At 37.7% G+C, this 26,690-nt stretch overlaps 1 protein-coding gene across 5 annotated transcripts in view; it reads left to right on the top strand.

Moving 5' to 3' along the window:
• The window catches only part of ANTXR2 (ANTXR cell adhesion molecule 2), a 164,764-nt gene that overhangs the window by 49,748 nt on the left and 88,326 nt on the right, over nt 1-26,690 (top strand). For all 5 annotated transcript variants that reach the window (XR_016393341.1, XM_022599537.3, XM_089912112.1 and 2 more), the window contains 2 exons: nt 6,275-6,353; nt 23,464-23,559. Coding sequence is in view for 4 of the 5 variants with exons in the window: in XM_022599537.3 (XP_022455245.1) it covers nt 6,275-6,353; nt 23,464-23,559 (175 nt within the window). In the remaining variant the exon portion in view is untranslated. The remainder of the gene's footprint in view (nt 1-6,274; nt 6,354-23,463; nt 23,560-26,690) is intronic.

The following is a 26,690-nucleotide window of genomic DNA, read 5'->3' as shown; positions in this document are numbered from 1 at the left end:
ATGTGGCATCCTCCCGGACCGGGGCATGAACCTGTGTCCCCTGCATCGGCAGGCGGACTTTCAACCACTGCGCCACCAGGGAAGCCCTGGAGTACAGTTTTAAGTGTTAGGTTCAAGCACACAGCTCAACATAGTTGCAGTGTTGGGTTTTATCAAGATAACATTTTGTAACAGTAAGGAAATAGCTTTGAAAATTTTCTTTACATGAACTTGCATGACATTATATGTTATATTAGGCATTTTTGGAACAATTTAGCTCTCTCAATTTTTATATGGAAGTAAGTAGAAGAGAAATTCTTCAAAGTAAACAAAAAAGTATTAGGCAATTATTTCTTTGCTGCAATACATTCTTCTATATTATCTGTGCTGTTTTTTAACTTGGATCTAAAATGTTTATATAAAAGTACCTTGATAGCTGAATAATTTTTTAGACAAATAGTCAGATGTTACAGTAATTTATAGAGTACCCGCTGTGTTCCAGGCACTGTGTTGGACATTTTATGTACATTATTTTATCAAGCTCTCCTCCCCAAAGCAACTATGAAATAGGTACAATTATCCCCCTTTTACACATTGAAGAATGCAAGATTGAGAGGGTAGTGACTAGGGTTCAAACCTATAACTCCTGATTCCCCAACATGTGGGCTGAATCTATTACCCCCTTTTTCAATTTTATTTTATTCTTGGGACAGATAAAGATAAACTCTTTACGCACCTCTCCTTTATGGAATTATGTGAAAACAATGTGGCTTTAATACATTTTTGCCCATAATAAAGTTTCTGTAACTGAGAGTATGAGTTCTACTGTCCTAAATATACTAACCAGCAATAAAAGTTATATAGCAATCAGAATGAGAAATCCATAGATACTAGCGCAAGTTACATAAAATATGACAAAACATGATATATGTATATTGGAGTCTTGGGGCAAAGAAAGGTCAAAGTATTGAGTCTGGGTTAGAGGGTGAGATGGGTTTTATCAATCTGTTTGCCAGCAATGGAGTAGCAGAGCTTTGGACAAAAGTATCAGCTCATAACAGTGCCAGTATCATACCAATAATTTCAAATTTTTTTCTAAAGAAACAACAAAATTTAAAAGCAGAAATAACTTTTAGAGTGTGTTTTCATGTTTGCAACACTTCTGAAAAAATTTCGCAGCAAATATATATACATATAAAAATATACACATATGTTCACAAATAAATATCATATAGTAAATGCCATTATAACTATGAGAAATATGTGAATATAGTAAGAAATTGGAAGAGTGACACTGGAGAAGTGAGACAAAGCTCTCGCCAGTGAGTGAAATGCTACAGCCTCCCTCAGTGGGTTGTTGTGAGAATTAAGTGAGAAGATGTGTTAATGTGTTTAGCTCATAGTAAGGAATCGATAAACACTGTTATTATGAGTACTGTTGTTTCTGGTAGTGGTTTGATCGTGCTACTACTGCTCTCAGGAAGGTGAATATTATATTGTTTCAACTGAATCCATGTGTCAAAAGAATCATCCGGTGGCTTTCCATGTCTGTGGAGACTAACTCAGTTTGATCAGACACCAGCTACATTATACTAGACTGAGATTTTAAGAATAATGTGCAAATTGGTTTGGTTGCCTACAAGACCTCATCAGCATGCTATGGGAAACTATAGAAAAGAGTGAATTTTGTTATAAAATACATCTTCTGTTCTTATTCCATTTCGATAAGCATTAAATGTTTCCTTCATTAATTAGAGAACTGGTTCATTTCTGGTGAGTTCTACGCGCCAGATTATAAACAACTTTGGTCAATGTCTACTGATCCCTTTAAAGTTGAATCAATAAGATTACCTGCAACAATCATACATTATTATGAACCCAGTAATCTTCCCCCACAAACCAAAACCATGCTTTCTGTGTCATATGCTTTCTGGTACATGCTTTAAAGTAGAGGAATTAGGATCTAGGAAACATTATTTTTGGATTGAACTATGCTTAATCTTCCAAAAAAACAAAGCAAAACAAGGCATTGAGTTCTGCAGAAAAAGCAAGTAGGTTTAAGTTTTCTTTCTTAAATAAGCCACTTGGCATTCTGTGTTGGAATAGTTCAGAAGTTTAGTTAAGTTGATATAAGTACCCCAAGTTCTTGTTCTTTTCTGGATTTAGCTAAACTTTTTTTTTTTAACAAAATGTTTTAAAGGGAATATTTTACAAGGAATATTTTTAATAGGAGTAATCCTGAATTTTGAAGAAGAGTTCAGCTAGAAGTTTGCTAGTCCTGTCTTTCCTGGGGGCTCTAGCCCTGTAAGAATCCAAACTAAATATCACATTGAGGGAAAAAAAGCACATTAAGAACTTTCATTTCTTCAAGCCTGTGTGGTATGATGGAAAGAATTCAAAATTTGTGAAAATCCTAGCTTTACCACTTTGGGCAAGGTAATTAACATTTTGAGGCCTATGTACCCCAGCTGTAAAACTGTGAAACTACTTACTTTAAGAGTTCTTTTAAGAATTAAATGAGATAATATCCATAAAGTGTCCAGGATAGCATCTGGCCCATGGTAGGGACTGAATAATATTTCTCATCTCCTCTCCCTAGCATCATTACTGAAAATCTTACCAGTGGCTTGAGATTGCTTCCGTTTTATCCTAACTCTCAATAGCTAATAGTATTTGGCACACAACTCAAGGCATAGAGAAGAAATCGTCTAAATTTAGAGTAATTAAGGCAAAGTTTCTGGCTTTTAATTCTTGGAATTTAGAATATTTTGTGAGCATCGGAGCATGGTGTTCTATAGAAGGTAGATTAACAAAATGTTGCCTACTGCTTCCACATTAATGAATGGATACCTTTGTTTTGTTGGTATACTGATTATTCTGTGGTAATATACTTCATAAACTCTTTTGGAAAAGAGCTGTTTCCTCAATACTTTAAAAACTCCTTGTCATCTTTTTCTCTTTGATATCTTCTTAGAGCTATGAAAAAAAAATTACCTACTGATCCCAAATGATAAATTATTAGAATCTGAATTAATGAAATTGTAATTATTTTTAATTGTATTATTAGTTGAAATCATATTTTCAGAGTGAGAGCTATATATCTTAGCAATGGACAAAAATTATTCTCCTTTTTTTCTACCTTTTTCAGGATATTTTAAAATCCTGAACATTTACAACAAATGCCTACAAATATGTAAATGCATTCCTTTTTTCTATTCATTTAGTTTACTCTGTCTTTCATGATCACTTTCTCTATATTTTATCTTTCAATGGTTTGTTATTTCCATTTTTTAAAAAATTTTATTTTATTGAAATATAGTTGATTTACAATATTGTGTTAGTTTCTGGTGTACAGCAAAGTGATTCAGTTATACATATATACATTCCTTTTCATATTCTTTTCCATTATGGTTTATCACAGGATATTGAATATAGTTCCCTGTGCTATACATTAAGACCTTATTGTTTATCCATTTTATATATAATAGTGTGCATCTTATAATAACTTTTAAAAAAATATCTTTATTGGAGTATAATTGCTTTACAATGTTGTGTTAGTTTCTGCTGTACAACGGAGTGAATCAGCTATATGTATACACATATCCCCATACTCCCGCCCTCTTGAGCCTCCCTCCCACCCTCCCTATCCCACCCCTTTAGGTCATCACAAAGCATTGAGATGATCTCCCTGTGCTGTGTAGCAGCTTCCCACTAACCATGCATTTTACATTTGGCAGTGTATATATGTCAATGCTACTCCCTCACTTTGTCCCAGCTTCCCCTTCCCCTCTCTGTGTCCTCAAGTCCATTCTCTACATCTGTGTTTTTATTCCTGCCCTGCCACTAGGTTCATCAGTACCGTTGTTTTTTAGATTCCATATATATGTGTTAGCATACGGTATTTGTTTTTCTCTTTCTGACTTACTTCACTGTGTATGACAGACTCTAGGTCCATCCACCTCACTACAAATAACTCAATTTCGTTTCTTTTTATGGCTGAGTAATATTCCATTGTATGTATGTGCCACATCTTCTTTATCCATTCATCTGTTGATGGACACTTAGGTTGCTTCCATGTCCTGGCTATTGTAAATAGAGCTGCAATGAACATTGTGGTACCTGACTCTTTTTGAATTATGGTTTTCTCAGGGTATATGCCTAGTAGTGGGATGCTGGGTCGTATGGTAGTTCTATTTTTAGTTTTTTAAGGAACCTCTGTACTGTTCTCCATAGTGGCTGTATCAATTTACATTCCCACCAACAGTGCAAGAGCTTCCCTTTTCTCCACGCCCTCTCCAGCATTGATTGTTTGTAGATTTTTTGATGATGGCCATTCTGACTGGTGTGAGGTGATACCTCATTGTGGTTTTGATTTTCATTTCTCTAATGATTAGTGATGTTGAGCATCCTTTCATATGTTTGTGAGCAATCTGTATATCTTCTTTGGAGAAATGTCTATTTAGGTCTTCTGCCCATTTTTGGATTGGGTTGTTTGTTTTTTTGGTATTGATCTGCATGAGTGGCTTGTATATTTTGGAGATTAATTTGCTTCATTTGCAAATATTTTCCCCCATTCTGAAGGTTGTCTTTTCATCTTGTTTATGGTTTTCTTTGTTGTGCAAAAGATTTTAAGTTTCATTAGTTCCCATTTGTTTATTTTTGATTTTATTTCCATTTCTCTAGGAGGTGGATCAAAAAGGATCCTGCTTTGATTTATCTCATAGAGTGTTCTGCCTATGTTTTCCTCTAAGAGTTTTATAGTGTCTGGCCTTACATTTAGGTCTTTAATTCCATTTTGAGCTTATTTTTGTGTATGGTGTTAGAGAGTGTTCTAATTTCATTCTTTTACATGTAGCTGTCCAGTTTTCCCAGCACCACTTATTGAAGAGGCTTTCTTTTCTCCAATGTATATCCTTGCCTCCTTTGTCAAAGATAAGGTGACCGTATGTGCATGGGTTTATCTCTGGGCTTTCTATCCTGTTCCATTGATCTGTATTTCTGTTTTTGTGCCAGTACCATACTGTCTTGATTACCGTAGCTTTGTAGTATAGTCTGAAGTCTGGAGCTTTGTAGTATAGTCTGGAGCCTGGGAGCCTGATTCCTCCAGCTCCGTTTTTCTTTCTCAAGGGTGCTTTGGCTATTCAGGGTATTTTGTGTTTCCATACACATTGGAAAATTTTTTGTTTTAGTTCTGTGAAAAATGCCATTGGTAATTTGATAGGGATTGCACTGAATCTGTAGATTGCTTTGGGTAGTATAGTCATTTTCACAATGTTGATTCTTCTCATCCAAGAACATGGTATATCTGTCCATCTGTTTGTATCATCTTTGATTTCTTTCATCAGTGTCATAATTTTCTGTATACAGGTCTTTTGCCTTCTTAGGTAGATTTATTCCTAGGTATTTTATTCTTTTTGTTGCAGTGGCAAATCTGTTTCCTTAATTTGTCTTTCTGATTTTTCATCATTAATGTATAGGAATCCAAGAGATTTCTGTGCATTAACTTTGTATTCTGCTACTTTACCAAATTCATTTATTAGTTCTAGTAGCTTTCTGGTGGCCTCATTAGGATTCTCTATGTATAGTATCATGTCATCTGCAAACAGTGACAGTTTTAATCCTTTTCCAATTTGTATTCCTTTTATTTCTTTTTCTTCTCTGATTGCCATGGCTAAAACTTCCAAAACTATGTTGAATAATACTGGTAAGAGTGGGCACCCTAGTCTTGTTCCTGATGTTAGAGGAAATGCTTTCCGTTTTTCACCATTGAGAATGATGTTAGCTGTGGGTTTGTCATATATGCCTTTTATTATGTTGAGGTAACTTCCCTCTATGCCCAGTTTCTGTCTATTTCCATTTTTATATTCTTAAACAATGATCTTGTGATAATGGTAATGTCTAGAGACAGGGAAAAGCTAAGTCGGATGGAAGTATTTTCCCCATTTTAGGTTTTTGTGAACCTGAAACAATCTCAGCATTTTTCTGGATTAAGGAATTATTTAATTTAATTTTTTTCCTAAAAATGTATTACTTTAAACTAGAACGATGACAACAACAGGAATTTCTTCATGTTTCTATTGACATTAATGCTTCTTTTAGGAACAATTAGATCACTTAAGGAATTTGCCTCTGGCTATTAGAACTAAGAAAGAAAAAAGCTAAGATAACCGATCAAATGCTTTGACTTTTAAAGTAGACTCTCTGGCTAATTCTGAATTATTTAAGGAAAGAAAAATTTTCCACAAAACTCCAGTTTTTAATTACTCTTAATTATTGTTTCTGCATTTTCTTTCAGAACTCTTGATGTTTCAGTGAGCTTTAATGGAGGAAATTCTGTCATCTCGGGCTCACTAACAGTCACAGCCACAGAATGTGTAAGTCCCTGTTCACATAAAGTTACTTTTTTAAAAATAACTCTCTCCAGAAATAATTTATGGACCTTCAATATTGTTGCATCCTACAGTAAAGAAAGTACAAATAGTAACACTGGAGACCATTACAAGAAAATGTTTGTATAGAAGTTATTGTAGGTTGTTTTGTTTTTTCCTTTAGTCTCCCTTAAAGGGATTTTAAAGAGTATACATTATATTTTGATATTTATAAAATTGAAGTCATATTTAAATATTAGAATAAGGTAGGAAAATGATTTCCAAATGAAGCATTTTTTCTTAAAACATTAACTATGTAAAGGAAATAATGTCTTTCTGTTAATGAAGGTTGCATTATAGTACCTAAGACATTTATCATGTTTTTTAAATTATTAGTGCATCTTAATGAGTGAGCTTATTATTTTGCCCCTTTTAATGTTGATGCTTTCTCAAGAGTAAGGAACTTGATTTTGAGAACTTTATAATATCTTGGTTTGAAACTACACTGAAACTATAATTTAGTTAAGATGGTTGATTTGCACTACCTAAGATGCAATATTTGGATATATAAATTCCATTGATAAGAGAGTGTTTTCCTTATAGTTAATTTTTTTGGTTTATCTTGACATTAGATTGTTGAACATGAAAACACAAAGCACTAAAAGAAACTGATCACATGGCTGATATTCTTATGAGTGCATTTTCTTTGTTAAAAATATATAAATCAATGCAAAAAAAAAAATTCCTCCCCTTCAAAAGACCAAAATCCCAAACCTATACATTTTCTCACATCTCATGATTTTTTTTTAACATATTTATTGGAGTATAAAGGCTTTACAATGGTATGTTAGTTTCTGCTATATAACAAAGTGAACCAGCTATACATATACATATATCCCCATATCTCCTCCCTCTTGCATATCCCTCCCACCCTCCCTATCCCACCTCTCTAGGTGGACACAAAATACCAAGCTGATCTCCCTGTGCTATGCAGCTGCTACCCTCTAGCTATCTATTTTACATTTGGTAGTGTATATATGACCATGCTACTCTCTCACTTCATCCCAGCTTACCCTTTCCCACCCCGTGTCCTCAAGTCCATTCTCTACCTCTGAGTCTTTATTCCTGTCCTGCGCCCAGGTTTGTCAGAACCAATTTTTTTTTTTTTAAGATCCCATATATATGTGTTAGCATACGGTACTTATTTTTCTCTTTCTGACTTACTTCACTCTGTATGACAGTCTCTAGATCCATCCACCTCACTACAAATAACTCAAATTCATTTCTTTTTATGGCTGAGTAATATTCCATTGTATATATGTGCCATATCTTCTTTATCCATTCATCTGTCAATGGACACTTAGGTTGCTTCCATGTCCTGGCTATTGTAAATAGTGCTGCAATGAACATTGTGGTACATGACTCTTTTTGAATTATGGTTTCCTCAGGGTATATGCCCAGTAGTGGGATTGCTGGATCATATGGTAGTTCTATTTTTAGTTTCTTAAGGAACCTCCATATTGTTCTCCATAATGACTGTATCAATTTACATTCCCACCAACAATGCAAGTGGGTTCCCATTTCTCCACACCCTCTCCAGCATTTATTGTTTGTATAGTTTTTGATGTTGGCCATTCTGACCAGTGTGAGGTAATACCTCATTGTAGATTTGATTTGCATTTCTCTAATGATTAGTGATGTTGAGCATCATTTCATGGGTTTGTTGGCAATCTTTGGAGAAATGTCGATTTAGATCTTCCACCCGTTGTTGGATTGGGTGGTTTCCTTTTTTTGATATTGAGCTGCATGAACTGCTTGTATATTTTGGAGATTAATCCTTTGTCAGTTGCTTCATTTGCAAATATTTTCTTCAATTCTGAAGGTTGTCTTTTCGTCTTGTTTATGGTTTCCTTGGCTGTGCAAAAGATTTTAAGTTTCATTAGTTCCCATTTGTTTATTTTTGTTTTTATTTCCATTTCTCTAGGAGATGGGTCAAAAAGGACCTTGCTGTAATTTATCTCATAGAGTGTTCTGCCTGTGTTTCCCTCTAAGAGCTTTATAGTGCCTGGCCTTACATTTAGGTCTTTAATCCGTTTGGAGTTTATTTTTGTGTATGGTGTTAGAGAGTGTTCTAATTTCATTCTTTTACATGTAGCTGTCCAGTTTTCCCAGCACCACTTATTGAAGAGGCTTTCTTTTCTCCAATGTATATCCTTGCCTCCTTTGTCAAAGATAAGGTGACCGTATGTGCATGGGTTTATCTCTGGGCTTTCTATCCTGTTCCATTGATCTGTATTTCTGTTTTTGTGCCAGTACCATACTGTCTTGATGACTGTAGCTTTATAGTATAGTCTGAAGTCAGGGAGCCTGAATCCTCCAGTTCCATTTTTCATTCTCAAGACTGCTTTGGCTATTCGGGGTCTTTTGTGTTTCCATACAAATTGTGAAAATTTTTGTTGTAGTCCTATGAAAAACACCATTGGTAGTTTGATAGGGATTGTATTGAATCTGTAGATTGCTTTGGGTAGTATACTCATTTTCACATTATTTATTCTTCCAATCCAAGAACATGGTATATCACTCCATCTGTTTGTATCATCTTTAATTTCTTCCATCAGTGTCTTATAGTTTTCTGCATACAGGTCGTTTGTCTTCTTAGGTAGATTTATTCCTAGGTATTTTATTCTTTTTGTTGCAGTGGTAAATGGGAGTGTTTCTTTAATTTCTCTTTCAGATTTTTCATCATTAGTGTATAGGAATGCAGGAGATTTCTGTGCATCAATTTTGTATCCTGCTCCTTTACCAAATTCATTGATTAGCTCTAGTAGTTTTCTGGTAGCAGCTTTAGGATTCTCTATGTATAGTGTCATGTCATCTGCAAACAATGACAGTTTTACTTCTTCTTTTATGATTTGGATTCCTTTTATTTCTTTTCTTATCTGACTGCTGTGGCTAAAGCTTCCAAAACTATGTTGAATAATAGTTGTGAGAGTGGGCAACTTGCTCTAGTTCCTGGTCTTAGTGGAAAAGGTTTCAGTTTTTAACCATTGAGAATGATGTTGGCTGTGGGCTTGTCATATATGGCCTTTATTATGTTGAGGTAAGTTCCCTCTATGTCTACTTTCTGGAGGGTTTTTAATCATAAATGGATGTTGAATTTTGTTGAAAGCTTTTTCTGCATCTATTGAGATGATCATATGGTTTTTATCCTTCAATTTGTTAATATGGTGTATCACATTGATTGATTTGCATATGTTGAAGAATCCTTGCATTCCTGGGATAAACCCCACTTGATCATGGTGAATGATCCTTTTAATGTGCTGTTGGATTCTGTTTGCTAGTATTTTGTTGAGGAGTTTTGCATCTGCGTTTATCAGTGATACTGGTCTGTAGTTTTCTTTCTTTGTGTCATCTTTGGGTTTGGTATCAGGGTGATGGTGGCCTCGTAGAATGAGTTTGGGAGTGTTCTGCCATCTGCTATGTTTTGGAAGAGTTTGAGAAGGATAGGTGATAAGAAGATAAACATTCTCTAAATGTTTAATAGAATTCGCTGTGAACTCATCTGGTCCTGGGCTTTTGTTTGTTGGAAGATTTTCAATAACAGTCTCAATTTCAGTGCTTGTGATTGGTCTGTTTATATTTTCTATTTCTTCCCGGTTCAGTCTTGGAAGGTTGTGCTTTTCTAAGAATTTGTCCATTTCTTCCAGTTTGTCCATTTTATTGGCATGTAGTTGGTTGTAGTAATCTCTCATGAACCTTTGTATTTCTGCAGTGTCAGTTGTTACTTCTCCTTCATTTCTAATTCTATTGATTTGAGTCTTCGTTTTTTTCTTGATGAGTCTGGCTAATGGTTTATCAATTTTGTTTTTCTTCCTAAAAAAACAGCTTTTAGTTTTATTGATCTTTACTATCTTTTCTGTCATTTCTTTTTCATTTATTTCTGCTCTGATCTTTATGATGTCTTTCCTTCTGCTATCTTTGGGGCTTTTTTGTTCTTCTTTCTCTAATTGCTTTAAGTGTAAGGTTAGTTTGTTTATTTGAGTTGTTTCTTGTTTCTTGAGGTAAGATTGTATTGGTATAAACTTCCCCTTTAGAACTGCTTTTGCTGCATCCCATAGGTTTTGGGTCATCTTGTTTTCATTGTCATTTGTTTCTAGGTATTTTTTGATCCCCTCTTTGACTTCTTCAGTGATCTCTTGGATATTTGGTAGTGTATTGTTTAGGCTCCATGTGTTTGTATTTTTTATAGTTTTTTTACCTGTAATTGATATCTTGTCTCATAGCGTTGTGGTCGGAAAACATACTTGATATGATTTCAACTTTCTTAAATTTACCAAGGCTTGATTTGTGACCCAAGATATGATCTATACTGGAGAATATTCCATGAGCACTTGAGAAGAAAGTGTAATTTGCTGTTTTCAAATGAAATGTCATATAAATATCAATTAAATCTATCTGTTCTACTGTGTCATTTAAAGCTTGCGTTTTCGTATTAATTTTCAGTATGGATGATCTGTCCATCAGTGTAGGTGAGGTGATAAAGTCCCCCACTATTACTGTGTTACTGTTGATTTCCTCTTTTATATGTGTTAGCATTTGCCTTATGTATTGAGGTGCTCCTATGTTGGATGCATACAGACTTATAATTGTTATATCTTCTTCTTGGATTTATCATTATGTAGTGTCCTTCTTTGTCTCATATAGTCTTTATTTTAAAGTCTATTTTTTCTGATATGAGAATTGCTACTCCAGCTTTCTTTTGATTTCGATTTGCATGGAATATCTTTTTCCATCTCCTCACTTTCAGTCTGTATGTGTCCCTAGGTCTGAAATGGGTCTCTTTTAAACAGCATATATATGGGTCTTGTTTTTGTATCCATTCAGCCAGTCTTTGTCTTTTGGTTGGAGCAGTTAATCCATTTACATTTAAGGTAGTTATCGATATGTATGTTCTTATTACCATTTTCTTAATTGTTCTGGGTTTGTTATTGTAAGTCTTTTCCTTCTCTCATGTTTCCTGCCTAGAGAAGTTCCTTTAGCATTTGTTGTAAAGATGGTTTGGTGGTGCTGAATTCTCTTAGCTTTTGCTTGTCTGTAAAGCTTTTAATTTCTCCATCAAATCTGAATGAGATCCTTGCTGGGTAGAGTAATCTTGATTGTAGGTTTTCCCTTTCATCACTTTAAATATGTCCTGCCACTCTCTTCTGGCTTGCAGAGTTTCTGCTGAAAGATCAGCTGTTAACCTTATGGGGATTCCCTTATATGTTATTTGTTGCTTTTCCCTTGCTGCTTTTAATATTTTTTCTTTGTATTTAATGTCTAATAGTTTTATTAATATGTGTCTTGGTGTGTTTTTCCTTGGATTTACCCTGTATGGGACTCTCTGCACTTCCCGGACTTGATTGAATATTTCCTTTCCCATATTAGGGAAGTTTTCAACTATAATCTTCAAATATTTTCTCAGTCCCTCTTTTTTCTCTTCTTCTTCTGGGACCCCTGTAATTCGAATGCTGGTGAGTTAAATGTTGTCCCAGAGGTCTCTGAGACTGTCCTCAATTCTTTTCATTCTTTTTCTTTATTTTGCTCTACTGTAATTATTTTCACTATTTTATCTTCCAGGTCACTTATCTGTTCTTCTGCCTCAGTTATTCTGCTAATGGTTCCTTCTAGAGAATTTTTAATTTCATTTTTTGTGTTGTTCATCCTTGTTTGTTTGCTCTTTAGTTCTAGTTCCTTGGGAAATGTTTCTTGTATTTTCTCCATTCTATTTCCAAGATTTTGGATCATCTTTACTATCATTGCTCTGAATTCTTTTTCAGGTAGACTGCCTATTTCCTCTTCATTTTTTTGGTCTTGTGAGTTTTTACCTGCTCCTTCATTTGCTGTGTATTTATATGTCTTCTCGTTTTGCTTAACTTACTGTGTTTGGGGTCTCCTTTTCACAGGCTGCAGGTTCATAGTTCCTGTTGTTTATGTTGTCTGCCTCCCGTGGCTATGGGTGGTTCAGTGGGTTGTGTAGGCTTCCTGGTGGAGGGGACTGGTGTCTGTGTTCTAGTGGATGAGGCTGGATCTTTTCTTTCTGGTGGGCAGGACCACGTCCGGTGGTGTGTTTTGGGGTGTCTGTGACCTTAGTATGATTTTAGGCAGCCTCTCTGCTAATGGGTGTGGTTGTGTTCCTGTCTTTCTAATTGTTTGTCATGTGGTGTCCAGCATTGTAGCTTGCCGGTTGTTGAGTGGAGCTGGGTCTTAGCGTGGACATGGAGATCTCTGGGAGAGCTTTTGCTGTTTGGTTTGGTGTTATGTGGGGCCAGGAGGTCTCTAGTGGACCAATTTTCTGAACTTGGCTCTGTCACCTCAGAGCTCAGGCCTGACACCTGGCCAGAGCACCAAGATCCTGTTAGCCACATGGTTCAGAAGAAAAGGTAGAAGAACAAAGAAAGAGGGCTTCCCTGGTGGCACAGTGGTTGGGAGTCCGCCTGCCGATGCAGGGGACACGGGTTCATGCCCTGGTCCAGGAAGATCCCACGTGCCACGGAGCGGCTGGGCCCGTGAGCCATGGCCACTGAGCCTGTGCATCCGGAGCCTGTGCTCCACAGCAGGAGAGGTCACAGCAGTGAGAGGCCCACGTACGGCAAAAAAAAAAAAAGAAAAAAAAGAAAAAAAAGAAAGAAAAAATATAAAATAAAGTTATTGAAATAAAAAAAATTATTAAAAGTAAAAATAAAAATAAAAAAAGAAAGAAGAGAGCAAGTAAACGAAAAAACAATTCCACCAATGATAACAAGCACTAATAACTATTCTAAAAAATAAACAAACAAAAAAAAACCCTCAAAAAACAGACAGACAGAACCCTAAGCTAAATGGCAAAAGCAAATCTATACAGACAAAATCACAAAGAAGCATACATATACATACTCACAAAAAAATAAAAAGGAAAAACATATATATATATTAAAAAAAAGAGAGCAACCAAATCAATAAACAAATCTTCCAGTGATAATAATGTCTAAATAAAAAACTAAGATAAAGATAACACCAGAAACAAATTAGATGCAGAAGGCAAACCCCAAGTCTACTGTTGCTCCCAAAGTCCACCTCCTCAATTTGGGATGATTCGTTGTCTATTCAGGTATTCCACAGATTCAGGCTACGTCTCGTTGATTGTGGAGATTTAATCCGCTGCCCCGAGGCTGCTGGGAGAGATTTCCCTCTCTCTTCTTTGTTCTCACAGCTCCTGGGGTTCGGCTCTGGATTTGGACCCGCCTCTGCATGTAGGTCACCTGAGGTCATCTGTTCTTCGCTCAGACAGGACGGGGTTAAAGTAGCAGCTGATTCTGGGGCTCTGGCTCACTCAGGCTGGGGGGAGGGAAGGGTACGGATGCGGGGCGAGCCTGCGGTGGCAGAGGCCAGCGTGACATTGCACCAGCCTGAGGCGCACTGTGTGTTCTCCCGGGGAAGTTGTCCCTGGATCACGGGACCCTGGCAGTGGCGGGCTGCACAGGCTCCTGGCAGGGCAGGTGTGGATAGTGACCTGTGCTTGCACACAGGCTTCTTGGTGGCTGCAGCAGCAGTCTTAGCGTTTCATGCCCATCTCTGGCATCCACGCTGATAGCTGTGGCTCGTGCTCTTCTCTGGAGCTCGTTTAGCTGGTGCTCTGAATCCCCTCTCCTCGCGCACCCGAAAACAATGGTCTCTTGCCTCTTAGGCAGGTCCAGATTTTTTTCTGGACTCCGTCCTGGCTAGCTGTGGCGCACTAGCCCCCTTCAGGCGTGTTCACGCAGCCAACCCCAGTCCTCTCCCTGGGATCTGACCTCTGAAGCCGGAGCCTCAGCTCCCAGCCCCCACCCATCCCGGCGGCTGAGCAGACAAGCCTCTAGGGCTGGTGAGTGCTGGTCAGTACCGATCCTCTGTGCAGGAATCTCACTGCTTTGCCCTCTGCACCCCTTTTGCTGTGCTCTCCTCCGTGGCTCCGAAGCTTCCCCTGTGCCACCCCCCGTCTCTGCCAGTGAAGGGGCTTCCTAGTGTGTGGAAACTTTTCCTCCTTCACAGCTCCCTCCCAAGGGGCAGATTCCATCCCTATTCTTTTTCTCTGTTTTTCCTTTTGCCCTACCCAGGTACGTGGGGAGTTTCTTGCCTTTTGGGAGGTCTGAGGTCTTCTGCCAGCATTCAGTAGGTGTTCTATAGGAGTTGTTCCACATGTAGATGTATTTCTGATGTATTTGTGGGGAGGAAGGCGATCTCCACGTCTTACTCCTCTACCATCTTGAAGGCGCCACCTCCATCTCATGATTTTATGGTTTTATATTTTGATATTTTAATTTGAGAGACATCCTTCCTCCAGCAAACAAAACAAAGCAACACAATATTATCTGTAGAGAGATAGTTTGTTTCTTGTTGTAAGAAAACATTGCAGGGAAAACAAGCATCGATATGGACTCTTGGATCACTATTGAATTCCCTGGATAACTCTTTAACAACACCTGTTTTTATTTTGAAAATAGCTAGTTGTTTTTTCCCCCTTTTTATCTTCAATTCATGTTGCAATTTATAGGTTTTGTGGATGCTGTAATGTGTAGGTTTCCTGGTCCCTCAGGATGTGGTTGAGATTACAGACATTTGTGGTATATGGTATCTCAGTGTTTTGCTCACTGAAATGGCGTTCTTTCTCCATCCTCCTTCCTATTCTGTACCTCCAGCTGTCTTTTTGCACCTCTCTTTCACAGAAGCAGGAAAACAAATCTTTGTCTGCATCCTATAACCATGCACAGTTTCTGTGTGCAGGGATGCGGAAGCTTAATGACTCATTTGGAATGTACAGGTTGTTTGCTTCTTGGAAAGAGGAAGTCTTTCTAGGTCTTGCTAGTTCTAAGGGGAGCGTAATGTGACTCGAGGTGGTTTTAAGAGTAAGGTGATTTCAGCAAAAGGAACATCAGTTGTGTCAGAGATGGAGAGAAAATTTGGCGGCACGTTGTTATATTAAATAAAGCATCTGAAGATTTTCCCTTGAGAAGAGATTTAAGCAAAGCCCTGAGGAAGGTGAGGGAGTGAGCCCTGAAGACAATGCAAGGGAAGAATGTTCTTGCGGAGGGAGCAGCTCGAACAGAGCCTAAGATGGGAGTGTATGTGGCTGGATTAAAGAGGAGCAAGGCAGCCAGTGTGCAGAGTGGAGGTAGCTGGGGGAGGAGGCCTGAGATGAGTAGGAGAGCGTGGACGGAGGGGAGAGATCATGGAGAGTTTTGTAAGTCATGGTAAGATTCTGAGTGTTTTTCTAAGTGAAACAGGAGCCACTGAAGGTGACACGGTGTGACTGTGTTTTAAAAGGATCATTCTGACTGCTGTGCAAAAATAGGCTTTGCAGGTAGGGGCCAAAGTGGAGACCTGGAGACCAATTCTGTAGCTAGTTCAGTAATCTAGGAGAGGGGATGGTGGCTCCACTGGGCAGATAGCAAGGGAGATGGTGGGAAGTGGTTAGATTTGAATATATTTTAAAGGTGGAGTCTACCGGATACCTAGACAGATTAGATACGGGTGTGAGAGAAAGACAATAAGGACAGTTCCAGGCTTTTTCACCTGAGCAACTAGAAAGATGAGTTGTCATCAGGTAGAGACGTTTTTTGAAAAAGATGAGGAGGCCTGTTTTGGAAATGTTGAGTGAAAGATGTCCATTTTTCATCTCAGTGGGAGTGTCAGGAAGGCTGTTGAATACACAAGTCTGAAGTTCTAGAAAGAGGTCTGGATTGGAGGTGCACATTTGGGAGCTGTTGTATGGAATGAAAAAGTCAACCAAATTCCACATGATTTTTAATGAAAAAAAAAAGGAGCTTTTAGTAGGTAGAGCAAGAAGGGAAGGAAAGCTAGAGAAATGTTTTGTATTTATGGAGGAACCGAGATAAACTGGGTCTTGAAATGAGAGCAGGTCTTAGGCAAAGAGAGAGGAGGGGGGACCATTTTACAGATAAATAGCAAACAGAAATTGAAGGGAGGAGGGACAAATTAGGGATACAGGATTAACAGATATAAACCACTATATACTGAATAGATAAGCAACAAGTATTTACTGTATAGCACAGGGAGCTATACCCATTATCTTATAAAACCTTTAAAGGAATATAATCTGCAAAAATACTGAATCACTATAGTGAACACTTGAAACGAACAGAATATTGTAAAGCAATTATACTTTAATAAAAACTGAATTAAAAAAATTGAAAGTAGATATATTTGGTTGGGGTAAAAATAGTGGAAGGAAAGCTTGGAAAGAGAAAATTTAGATCAGATTATCCATGGCCAAAAAAAAAAAAAAAAAAAGAGCTTAGAGTTCATCCTACAGGTCTGTGGTTCCTAAACTTCGGTACACAATGTTAAAATGAATGAAGGGAAGAAAATCTTCCACTTTCATGAGAGACTGAACTGAACTTTGCTGAGACAAAGGGCTAGAGGTTTTTTTTCCTTCCAGTTTTATTGAGATATAATTGACATACAGCACTGTATAAGTTTAAGGTGTACAGCATAATTATTTGACTTACATAACCATGGGATAATTCTTTTTTTCTAATTAGATTTAACCATTATTTTGATTTAAATGCAAATATGTCTGGTGTGTGGTAGTAATATCACCGTTTTATAGAAGTAGAAAGTAAGAATGGAGCTGATGAGAAAGTACCTGCAGATGTGTGCATTACACCTCTATTCAGAATAGAAGACGACAGTGGATAATATTATGATAAATACCGCCCTTGTATTTACGTGATACCTAGCCTTTCAGGCATATTTGGGTGTGATAATTAGGAGAGATGAAGTTAGTAATCTTACTCATTCTTGGATGATACTTTTGGCTCTTCACAGGCATTCGAAAAGCCAAACAAAATGAAACACCATTATTTAGCAATTGATTAATCCTTGTGGAAATCTCACAAATAAGGAACCTCCTCTGTTCTCCAAGAGCATCCGGGCTCATTCTTACTAAGGCACTTATGTCACTGGGTTGTAATTTCCTGTTTACTTCTCGGCCTCTCTCTGCAGTCTGTGCCTTGCTCATCGCCTCCCTCTCAGTGCCTGGTCCTTACACGAGGCAGGTGCTCCAAAATTATTTGTTAAAGGAATGAATGACAGTACCGGCATATTCAGTTTAAAAGTAGGGAAACTAAGGTTTGGACTTAAAAGATTTAAGACTAGAATCTGAGGAGGGTTTAGACTTAGGCAGTCCAGTCTTTTCGTCTGTCTCAGAAGATCTAAATGTGTCTCCGCTTTAAAACATTCAGTGCAAGATGTCTTTTTTCCCCCCTTGGAGCCACTGCTCTTCTGATTCTTTTAGAATAATAATACTAAGAACAAATTTTATAAGCACTATTAAGTGCCAGACACTGTGCTAAGCCCTACACATGTGCTCAGCACTTCATGATTTCATTTAATTCTCACCACTCAAGAGGAGGCTATTACTATTACCTGAATTTTACAGATGAGAAAACTGAGGAACAGAGAGCCACCTCCAATCTTTAGTGCACATTGATGCAAACACATTAGAAGATGCTTCTGCTAGTAGGTGGATCCAACCCTCAGCATGCTACACAGCTTGATGAGCAGAATATTGGCTGATTTCAGCTTTTGCTGCCCCCGAGAAAGGGGAGACTTGGAGCCTGGAGGCCCTGGGGTTAAATTGCTTGCTCAGTTTCATAGTCGAGTAAATGCTAGAATTGAACCCAAGTTTGTCTTCTCCTGGCCTGAATACTTGCACAATCTTCCATTCATTACCAGGTCCTAATTTGATTTATATAAGACAGAGGTTGGCAATTTTCTTCTGTAAAGGGTCAGATAGTAATTATTTTAGGCTTTAGGGGCTATACAGTTACACTACCCAACTCTGCCATTGTAACCCAAAGGCGGCCATAGACATGTAAACAAACGGGCATGGCTGTGTTCAACATACCATATACACTAGAATTTGAATTTCATGCATTGATAATATATTTTTCTTTAAACTTTTTTCAGCTATGTACAATGTAAAAAATTTGTTTTAGCTTGCCAGGCATCTTATGAAACAGATGAGCTGATTTGGCCTTTCAGCCTTAGTTTGCTAGTTCCTGTTATGGAATATTTCAAAAGAATCTAGTAAATGAAATCATCACCTATCTTATGACTATTTTTTCTTCCCCTAGCTCTAAATTCATGGAAGCAAAATTGTGGAGGTTTAGTTCCCCACTTCTGTGTCTGTTTTATTCTAATGTGGTTGCTGTGATTAATTATTTTCTAGATAGATTGCAACAGGCTATTCACACACTTTTGAAATTTTTGAGTGATTCCTCTTTTCCCATAGTTGTTTTGCAAGTACAGTAGTGACCCTGATTTGTTTTCATACGTCCGTTATTCTGTTAGCTAGAATTTCATTTCTATTTGGCGGAGTGAAGTTTTTCGTTGTACATTATAACTTCCTTTTAATGAAGAAAAGGAAATTAGATGCAGATGAAGTTCAAAGACTGAATGTGTCCAGGATGACTAGAAAATATATTCCTTTTACCCTAAAATCAAGCTCAAGGTTCTGGTGTGTCCCCAACTTAACCCTTAAAAGAGTTTTGGCTTCAAAGCCTTGGCCAACATCTGGGTACTAAATCTCCAACAGGAGTCCTCAGCTAACTGTCTTTGTAGACATCTGAAAACGCTACTTGTTCAGAACTATAGCTATAGGAAGAATTGATCCAACAAATGGCCGATTGGAAGGTCATCTAACAAATGGGTATTAACCCAGCAATTGGCCAATTCTCTCTGTTATAAAGAGGATTACTGCTTTCCAGAAATTTGTGTTTCATTATTTTCTTCAGCTTCTTCAGGTTCTACCAAGCCCTCTCAAATTCTATTTTTCAGACAAAGTTGTCTTTTCTTGTTCTTGCAATGAGCCACTCATTCGACCTCGTCTCCCTTCCTGGGCTTTCTTATACTTTCTCAGGAGGTCCTTTCAGAACCCCAGACCAGGCTAGTTCCTGCTTTGCCCTGTTTCTGTTGTACTCTCCTTCCATACTTCTCACATTTATGATTGTGTGTTCAAGGGTTGTCCCACCAACTAACCTGTGGGCTTCATGAAGACTTGTGTAACATTATAGCTTTGGCAGCTTTTTAACTGCCTAGTGTTTAAAGAGCACACACCTAAACAGAGGTGAGAGGCTTTTAGTTTCCACCTATGATACATAACTCTGCGTAACCAGATCTAGTTTCATCTGACTCTGCAGTTTGCCAGCATAGTATCTGCTCATAGGACTGAAATCTGTGTGTTTGACCTTTTCTTAATTTGTTTATAAAGTTATGTGAGCAATGAAATTATTTCCCTTTCATGGCTGAAGTCTTTCATGCTCTGATAACGGCTCTGGCAAGTCAAAACAAAGGAACTGGGAAAGCCTAGATTTGTATGCAGTGAACTGAGCTAATGTCTGGGACCAGGGCATCCAGGGCTGTGTTTATGGCAAGTTCGGGTTGCATTAAATTCTTTGCTTACTGTGACCTGTTTTCCATCACGCTTCTCTTAAATGTGATAAAGATTAAGTCTGTAGGTCTTCAGAAAGTGTGTATTTTCATAGTCAGTTTTCTTGTAGACTAATTTTCAGAATCAGTTGAGATAATAATTTTATTATACTAAATGTATGTTTGCATCTGGATGTGCATAATGTTTTGTCAGTGTTCCTAACTGGGGCATTTTTGAAAGAAAATCCAAGAATTTTGACTGCCTATCATGGCCAGCCCATCTACTTTATATTCTGTCAGTATGATTTTCCGAATTTCCTGCTCATGACACATTTGTAGAAAGAAAAAACTAACCACTAAACTTTTAGCATATTCACACCCTCCAGTTTCACGTCCTTATTTCTGAACATAGGATTTGAATTCTAAGAAAAGGGAAAAACAAATGTTCATACAACCCTTTTGGAAGTGGTGTGCACAGCCACATGGTGAGCATTTCCATGGATGCCATGGCTCGATCCTCATGTGGGAAAGGTCTGGTGGGGAAGGCTGCGTTCATTCCATACATGAATGGTCACAGGTCGGGGTTATCTTATGTAAGGCCTTATATTTGAAGGTGGAATCATAAATTTATACATTTGACAACACTTCTCCCATAGGATATCATAGTTTTCTATGTATTTCTTTGACATTCTTTTCCCATTATATTCTTGTTTGTCTAGATTTCAGAGCTTAGTATAATCAAGTCTATGGAGAATTGTATGATTTGTTCGTGAACGTTTAGAATTCTGTGTAGAAAGTTGCACTTTGAGTGTTTTCATAAGTATCCTGATGTGTGCTCTGAATTACTTTCTTTGGTTTTGAGGACAGAGAGCTTAGATATTTGCCAGGAAATTTCCTATAAAGTATTTATCTCTCTCTCTCTCTCTCTCTCTCTGACACACACACACACGCACGCACACACACACGTGCATGCACACACACACACTGAACTTTCTGTGTGCAAGACACTGATTTAGACGTTTAGGTTACATCAGTGATCACATGTTGAGCTTACACTTTCATTCTACCAAACTGTACATCAAGAAGTTGCAAGATGACTGCATGTCTTCTCATTTCTTGAATTTTAAATTAATTTTTTATGGTAAATATGTGGTAACATCTTGAAGTGACTTAAGAATTTAATAGTAAATATTAGAGCTTCATGAAGATTGTATGTGTATGTGTCTGTGTGTGAAGTTTCTGTAGTTATTTTTGTTGTCTTCTGAAAAATAAATTAAATGACATACTCAAGGATTCTAGGTGATATTTTGGTGGTGTCTGTTTTGGTTCATTTGCAACCTAACATTAGTTACATAAATAGCTTGTATGGTTATTCCCTCTTGCATCCAGATGCAAAATTAGAAATCAAAGGATAGCTTTAATTGTTCATGTATACTTGATTCTTAATCTTTTCCTAAAAAAATTTCTGAAATTAATACGTTTTATGGTCTATGCTGCTTTGAGAATTATTTTTAAAGTTATTTTTTTAATGGATTTACTAAAACTGAAGTGCTGTTAGTAATCAACATCTTTGAAAATTGATCTGTTTGGAGATAGTTTCCAAGTCAATATATGGTAATCCCTTTTTCTTTTTTTTTCCATTGTGATACTAACAAATGATATAGGGAAACTGTGACACACATTTCAAGATTTTTGTGATTAGCTATACCAAGTATATTTTGCTAGCACTCCCTAAAGTAATACTTTTGAAAAGTACCTTCTCTTCTCTTTTCAGTTATTTACAAATAACTGTTTACATAAAAATCATTATCTCTTTATGCATAGGTTATTATGTATTACAATTCAAATTCCATTATAAAATGTTCTAATTAAATGCTACCACCATTGTTGCTTCAGCATCTGAAAGTCTCTTAGCTTTGATCAATCCTAACATTTCCCAAAATGGATTCTAGGAAATCTGAGTTCTATAGGATATTGATAATGTTATGAGAAAAAAAAATTGACCTGTGTTGATATAAGTTGGACTGTTCTTTTTTACTACAGAGCCATTCAGGGCTTTAAAAATATGCTAATGTGTGCAGTGCTTTTTTAAGAGAGATAGCCTGGTTATAGCTTTGCCACAAAGAGTTTATGCTTTGGGAACAACTGACTTTCTTATTTTGTAGATTAGAAAATGGAGTCCCTGAGAAATTAAACAACTTGCTTAAAATTAGACCTCCAGACTAATATTTTTAAGACAATGCTATTCTAAGATGGAAACTGATAGGTTCTTCCCACTCAGCCTTTCTCTCTGTCAGCTCTTGGGCTAAATGTGGCTGTTGCCTTGACTTCTGGGCTTGTACTTCTTATTTGTTTTGAATGATAGGAAATGTATCCCTGAAAAGCTGCCTTATAAAGGCCCAAATTTCCACCCAGACAGTGTATTGATTTATTTACAGTTTTTTTTTTCTTCCTTGAAATCTTCCCCTCCCCCCCCAAAAAAAATCCCCTCAAACCAAACATGATTACTGGGGATCCTGGAGAGCAGTGGTTTGGAAGAGACAGCTCGTTCTCCTGGAAACTTTATCTCTGCACTAAAAATTCAGCAAACACTCTTCTTTGTTTTTGTGGCTTTTTCAGTCTTATTTGAGTTCATTCTCTTAGTAAATAGTTTTAAGTGCCAGACATGGAGTACACATTATTAAGTAGGTTGGGCATACGTGCTGCCTTCCTAGAGCTCACAGTGAATATAGAAAAGACAAATTAAATAAAAAATTGTAGTTCATCATAAATAAATAAGCAAATAAATCAGTAAATATATTGTGATAAATGCTAAGATTAAAGTACAGAGAACTCTGCCTTGTACAGTAAGGAGGGGCATTTTCTAGCCAGAAGGTACAAGGAAGTCTTCCTGAGAAAGTGGCTTAAGCTAAACCTTATAGGATGTGTAGGTATTTGGTAGAAGAAGGGGGTCAGAGGCAGAGCCCAGAGCAGGGGTGTTAGACCTGGAGGAGATCGTCATTAGAAAGTGAAAAAGCACCAGTGTGGTTCTTGTGTGGGTAGTGCTTGAGCTGCCCTGAGACGTCTTCTGATATATGAACGCATGAGGTTGCATTCTTTTCTGATGCATACAAGAACGATTGTTGTTGGTTTGCCACCTGATTGGTGATTTTTGATAATCATCTTGCCCTACCATTTAAATATATAAAGTAAATAATTTTCCATTATCAAAAAGTCTGGGAAAATTCTGCATAAATTCTGCCTAGAGGTAATCATGCTTGTAACCAGAATAATCCTTTCCCAGAGACAAAAGATAGGGACCGTACAGACCATTCGCACAAACCCAAATTGTGATTTTTCCTATTTTTTTTTAAGGCATAATTTCAAACAGTTTGGAAGATGTTTATACTAATTACTGCCTATCTTAATATACATGAAATATAATATAAGGAAATTTAATACAAATAGATTATAATATACTTAATATATTATATAAGTGTAATAAAGTAAAATATAATATAAATAGAGTATAAGGTAATTTATAGAATTTAAAGGAATATGAGAGAAATCTGGTTTAAGATTCTGATGTTTTCTGTAACTTTTTCTGATGCTTCCTTAAAAAATATGTGTTTGGGATTTGACCCTAAACTTTGCTGACATCCTTGTTTTTGTTTTGTGCTTCCTCTAGTCTAGTGGGATTGCAGCCATCATTGCTATTTTGGTGTTACTACTACTCTTGGGCATCGGTTTGATGTGGTGGTTTTGGCCCCTTTGCTGCAAAGTGGTGAGTGAGAAGGATTTGAAATCCTACTCTTTTTTTTTTAAACATCAAGGTGTAAAGTAAGGCTGAAATATGCATCAATATTCAACAACAGCAAAGTTTCAATTAGCAAATTGAATTTTAATAGTTTTTGTCATTATAATAAATTGTATTCATGCATGCCAATAAATGTTTATTATAAAACTTCATCAAAAAAAGTCTTCAAAATCAGATTTGGGGGAAGAAGGGGAAAAGAAGGTAGGACAGGTTGTAGGAATAAAGGGTTTTCCATGCAAGTACAAAAGAATTTCAAGAAAATTGAATGATATGTTCTGCTGGATTCATTGAGAGAGGTTGATAATCTGTCAGTTTGTTTGGTTTTTTTTCAGTGCTTATTGAATGTTTCATTACTTCTTTGAAAGATCTACTATTTCAGGACCTTCTCTGTTTGCCTCTTAGAAAAACATTTTAGAAATAAGTCATGTGCAAATGTTAGGGTATCTGTTAAACAGTCACTTTTGAAGTTACGACAGCTGATTTCAGGTTGTGTCATCTTTCATGTTTGAGTCAAACCTCTGAAAGAATATGGGTAATAAGCTTTCTAGCGCTACTGTAACAAATTGCCACACATTTGGTAGCTTAAAGCAACACAAATTTATTATCTAAGTTATGTAATCACAGATCCAACATGGGTCTCACTGATCTAAACTGGGTTAAAAGGTATCCGCAGTGATACATTCCTCTCTTAATGCTCTAGAACAGAATCTGTTCCCTTGCGTTTTCCAGCCTCTAGAAGCCACCTCCATTCCTTGCCTTGTGAGCCCCTTCCTCCACCTTTAGAGGCAGCCACGTTGCATCTTTGTCACCATTATTCTGTAGTCACATGTTCCTCTGACTCTGAGCCCAACTGGGAAAGGACCTCCAGTGTTAAGGAACCATGTGATTAGGTTTGACCCACCTGGATAATCCAGGATGATCTCCTATCTCAAGTTCCTTAACCTTAATCACATCTGCAAAGTCTCTTTGGCCCTGGAAGGCAATTTATTCACAATTCCAGGGAATTAGGATGGGGACATCTTTATAGAGCCATTATTTTTCCTGCCACAGGGCGGAACGTTGAGTAAAAAACATCAGCACATTTCAAGCAATACAACTTGGATTGTTCAGGCTTCATAGAAAAGGTTATTCTGAAGAAGCGCTCCTTCAAGTCATGCTACTACCTATTTTGATAATATTCCTTTCCTTATCAGCACTTTATACAGAACTTTATATTCTGTAGGTCAGAGTAGTGTTTTACATAATATTACTAGACTGCCTTTTTCTCCCTCCCCGCTGCTGGCTGATTTCCGCTTCCTTGCAACTTCAGGCAGTGCTTTGTATTACTCCTGCATTTATTATTCATTGTACTTCAGTCTGCTTTCATGAGACAACTTTACAGTCCTTTATCTCAGAGCAGTTGGCCCATGGAGGAGGCACAGAATTAACTTAGACAACAGTAGAGACAAGAAACATCCTGTCTCTTTGCTGAACTAATCAGTTTCCTGCTATAGCAATTTATGCTCAGACGGTTTCCTGTAGTAATCTTGATTGTCTTAGATATGGTGATTTTAGGCTAGCTAGCACTCTTGAGTCTCAAATTAAAAAGCAAAAAGGTGCCTTAATGTGATGTGTGCTCCTTGTTCTTCTAATTTAAACTTCACAATGGTGGATTTCCTTATTTCATTACTTTGCAATTTCATATAATATTGACCAGAGGGCTCAAAAGTGTCAAAGTGGTATTTTATTTTATATTATTATTATTTTTTTTTTTGCAGTATGCGGGCCTCTCACTGCTGTGGCCTCTCCCGTTGCGGAGCACAGGCTCCGGGCGCGCAGGCTCAGCGGCCATGGCTCACGGGCCTAGCTGCTCCACGGCATGTGGGATCTTCCCGGACCGGGGCACGAACCCGTGTGCCCTGCATCGGCAGGTGGACTCTCAACCACTGTGCCATCAGGGAAGCCCCAAAGTGGTATTTTAAAAGGACGCTTGTGAAGACTGAAATGGGCTTCTTTGGGAGGTTGCTAGATGTACTCAAGTGAAGTCTCCACCATCAAATGGGGTATTATAGAGAGGATTCAATCATCAGGTGGTGAGAATAGATCCATTCCATCCCTGGGTCTATGCAGACTGGGAATCATGCAGTATATTTCTTTATGCAAGGCACAGAGGGACACCATTAAGGCATGTTTTTACAATGTCAGGAGGGCTTCCTATTCTCAGAAGCATCATGAATGCTTACTAATTTCTGCAACTTACTTAATAGAGAGAAACATCTTTATTTTACATTTAGAAATACAGACTGTAGAGCAGCTAGCCCTGAGTATGAGCTTGCATTTAGACCTAGGAATAAATGAATCAGAGCATAAAACTTAAACTAGGTTTAAAGGCAGGGAGAGAGAGAGATTGGTTCAAGATAGTGGAGTAGAAGGACATGCGCTCACTCCCTCTTGCGAGACCACTGGGATCACAACTAACTGCTGAACAGTCATTAACAGGAAGATACTGGAACTCACCAAAAAAGATACCCCACATCCAAAGACAAAGGAGAAGCCACAATGAGACAGTAGGAGAGGCACAATCACAATAAAATCAAATCCTATAACCGCTGGGTGGGTGACTGACAAACTGGAGAACACTTATACCGCAGAAGTCCACCCACTGGAGTGAAGGTTCTGAGCCCCATGTCAGGCTTCCCAACCTGGGGGTCAGGCAATGGGAGGAGGAGTTCCTAGAGAATCAGACTTTGAAGGCTAGCAAGATTTGATTGCAGGACTTCGACAGGACTGGGGGAAACAGAGACTGTATTCTTAGAGGGCACACACAAAGTAGTGTGTGCGTCAGGACCCAGGGGGAGGAGCAGTGACCCCATAGGAGACTGAACCAGACCTACCTACTAGTATTGGAGGGCTCCTGCAGAGACAGGTATGGCTGTGTCTCACAACGGGTACAAGGACACTGGCAACAGAAGTTCTGAGAAATAATTCTTGGTGTGAGCCCTCCCAGAGTCCACCATTAGCCCCACCAAAGGGCCTGTAGGCTCCACTGCTGGCTCAACTAAGGCCAAACAACCAACAGGGAGGGAACTCAGCCCCACCCATCAGCAGACAAGTGGATT

Source organism: Delphinapterus leucas, chromosome 5 (genome assembly GCF_059928025.1).
Source record: "Delphinapterus leucas isolate spDelLeu-1000000601 "Yukka" chromosome 5, BTC_Dleu_Yukka2, whole genome shotgun sequence".
NCBI lineage: Eukaryota > Metazoa > Chordata > Mammalia > Artiodactyla > Monodontidae > Delphinapterus > Delphinapterus leucas.
This window is presented reverse-complemented; position numbering and strand designations above follow the sequence as displayed.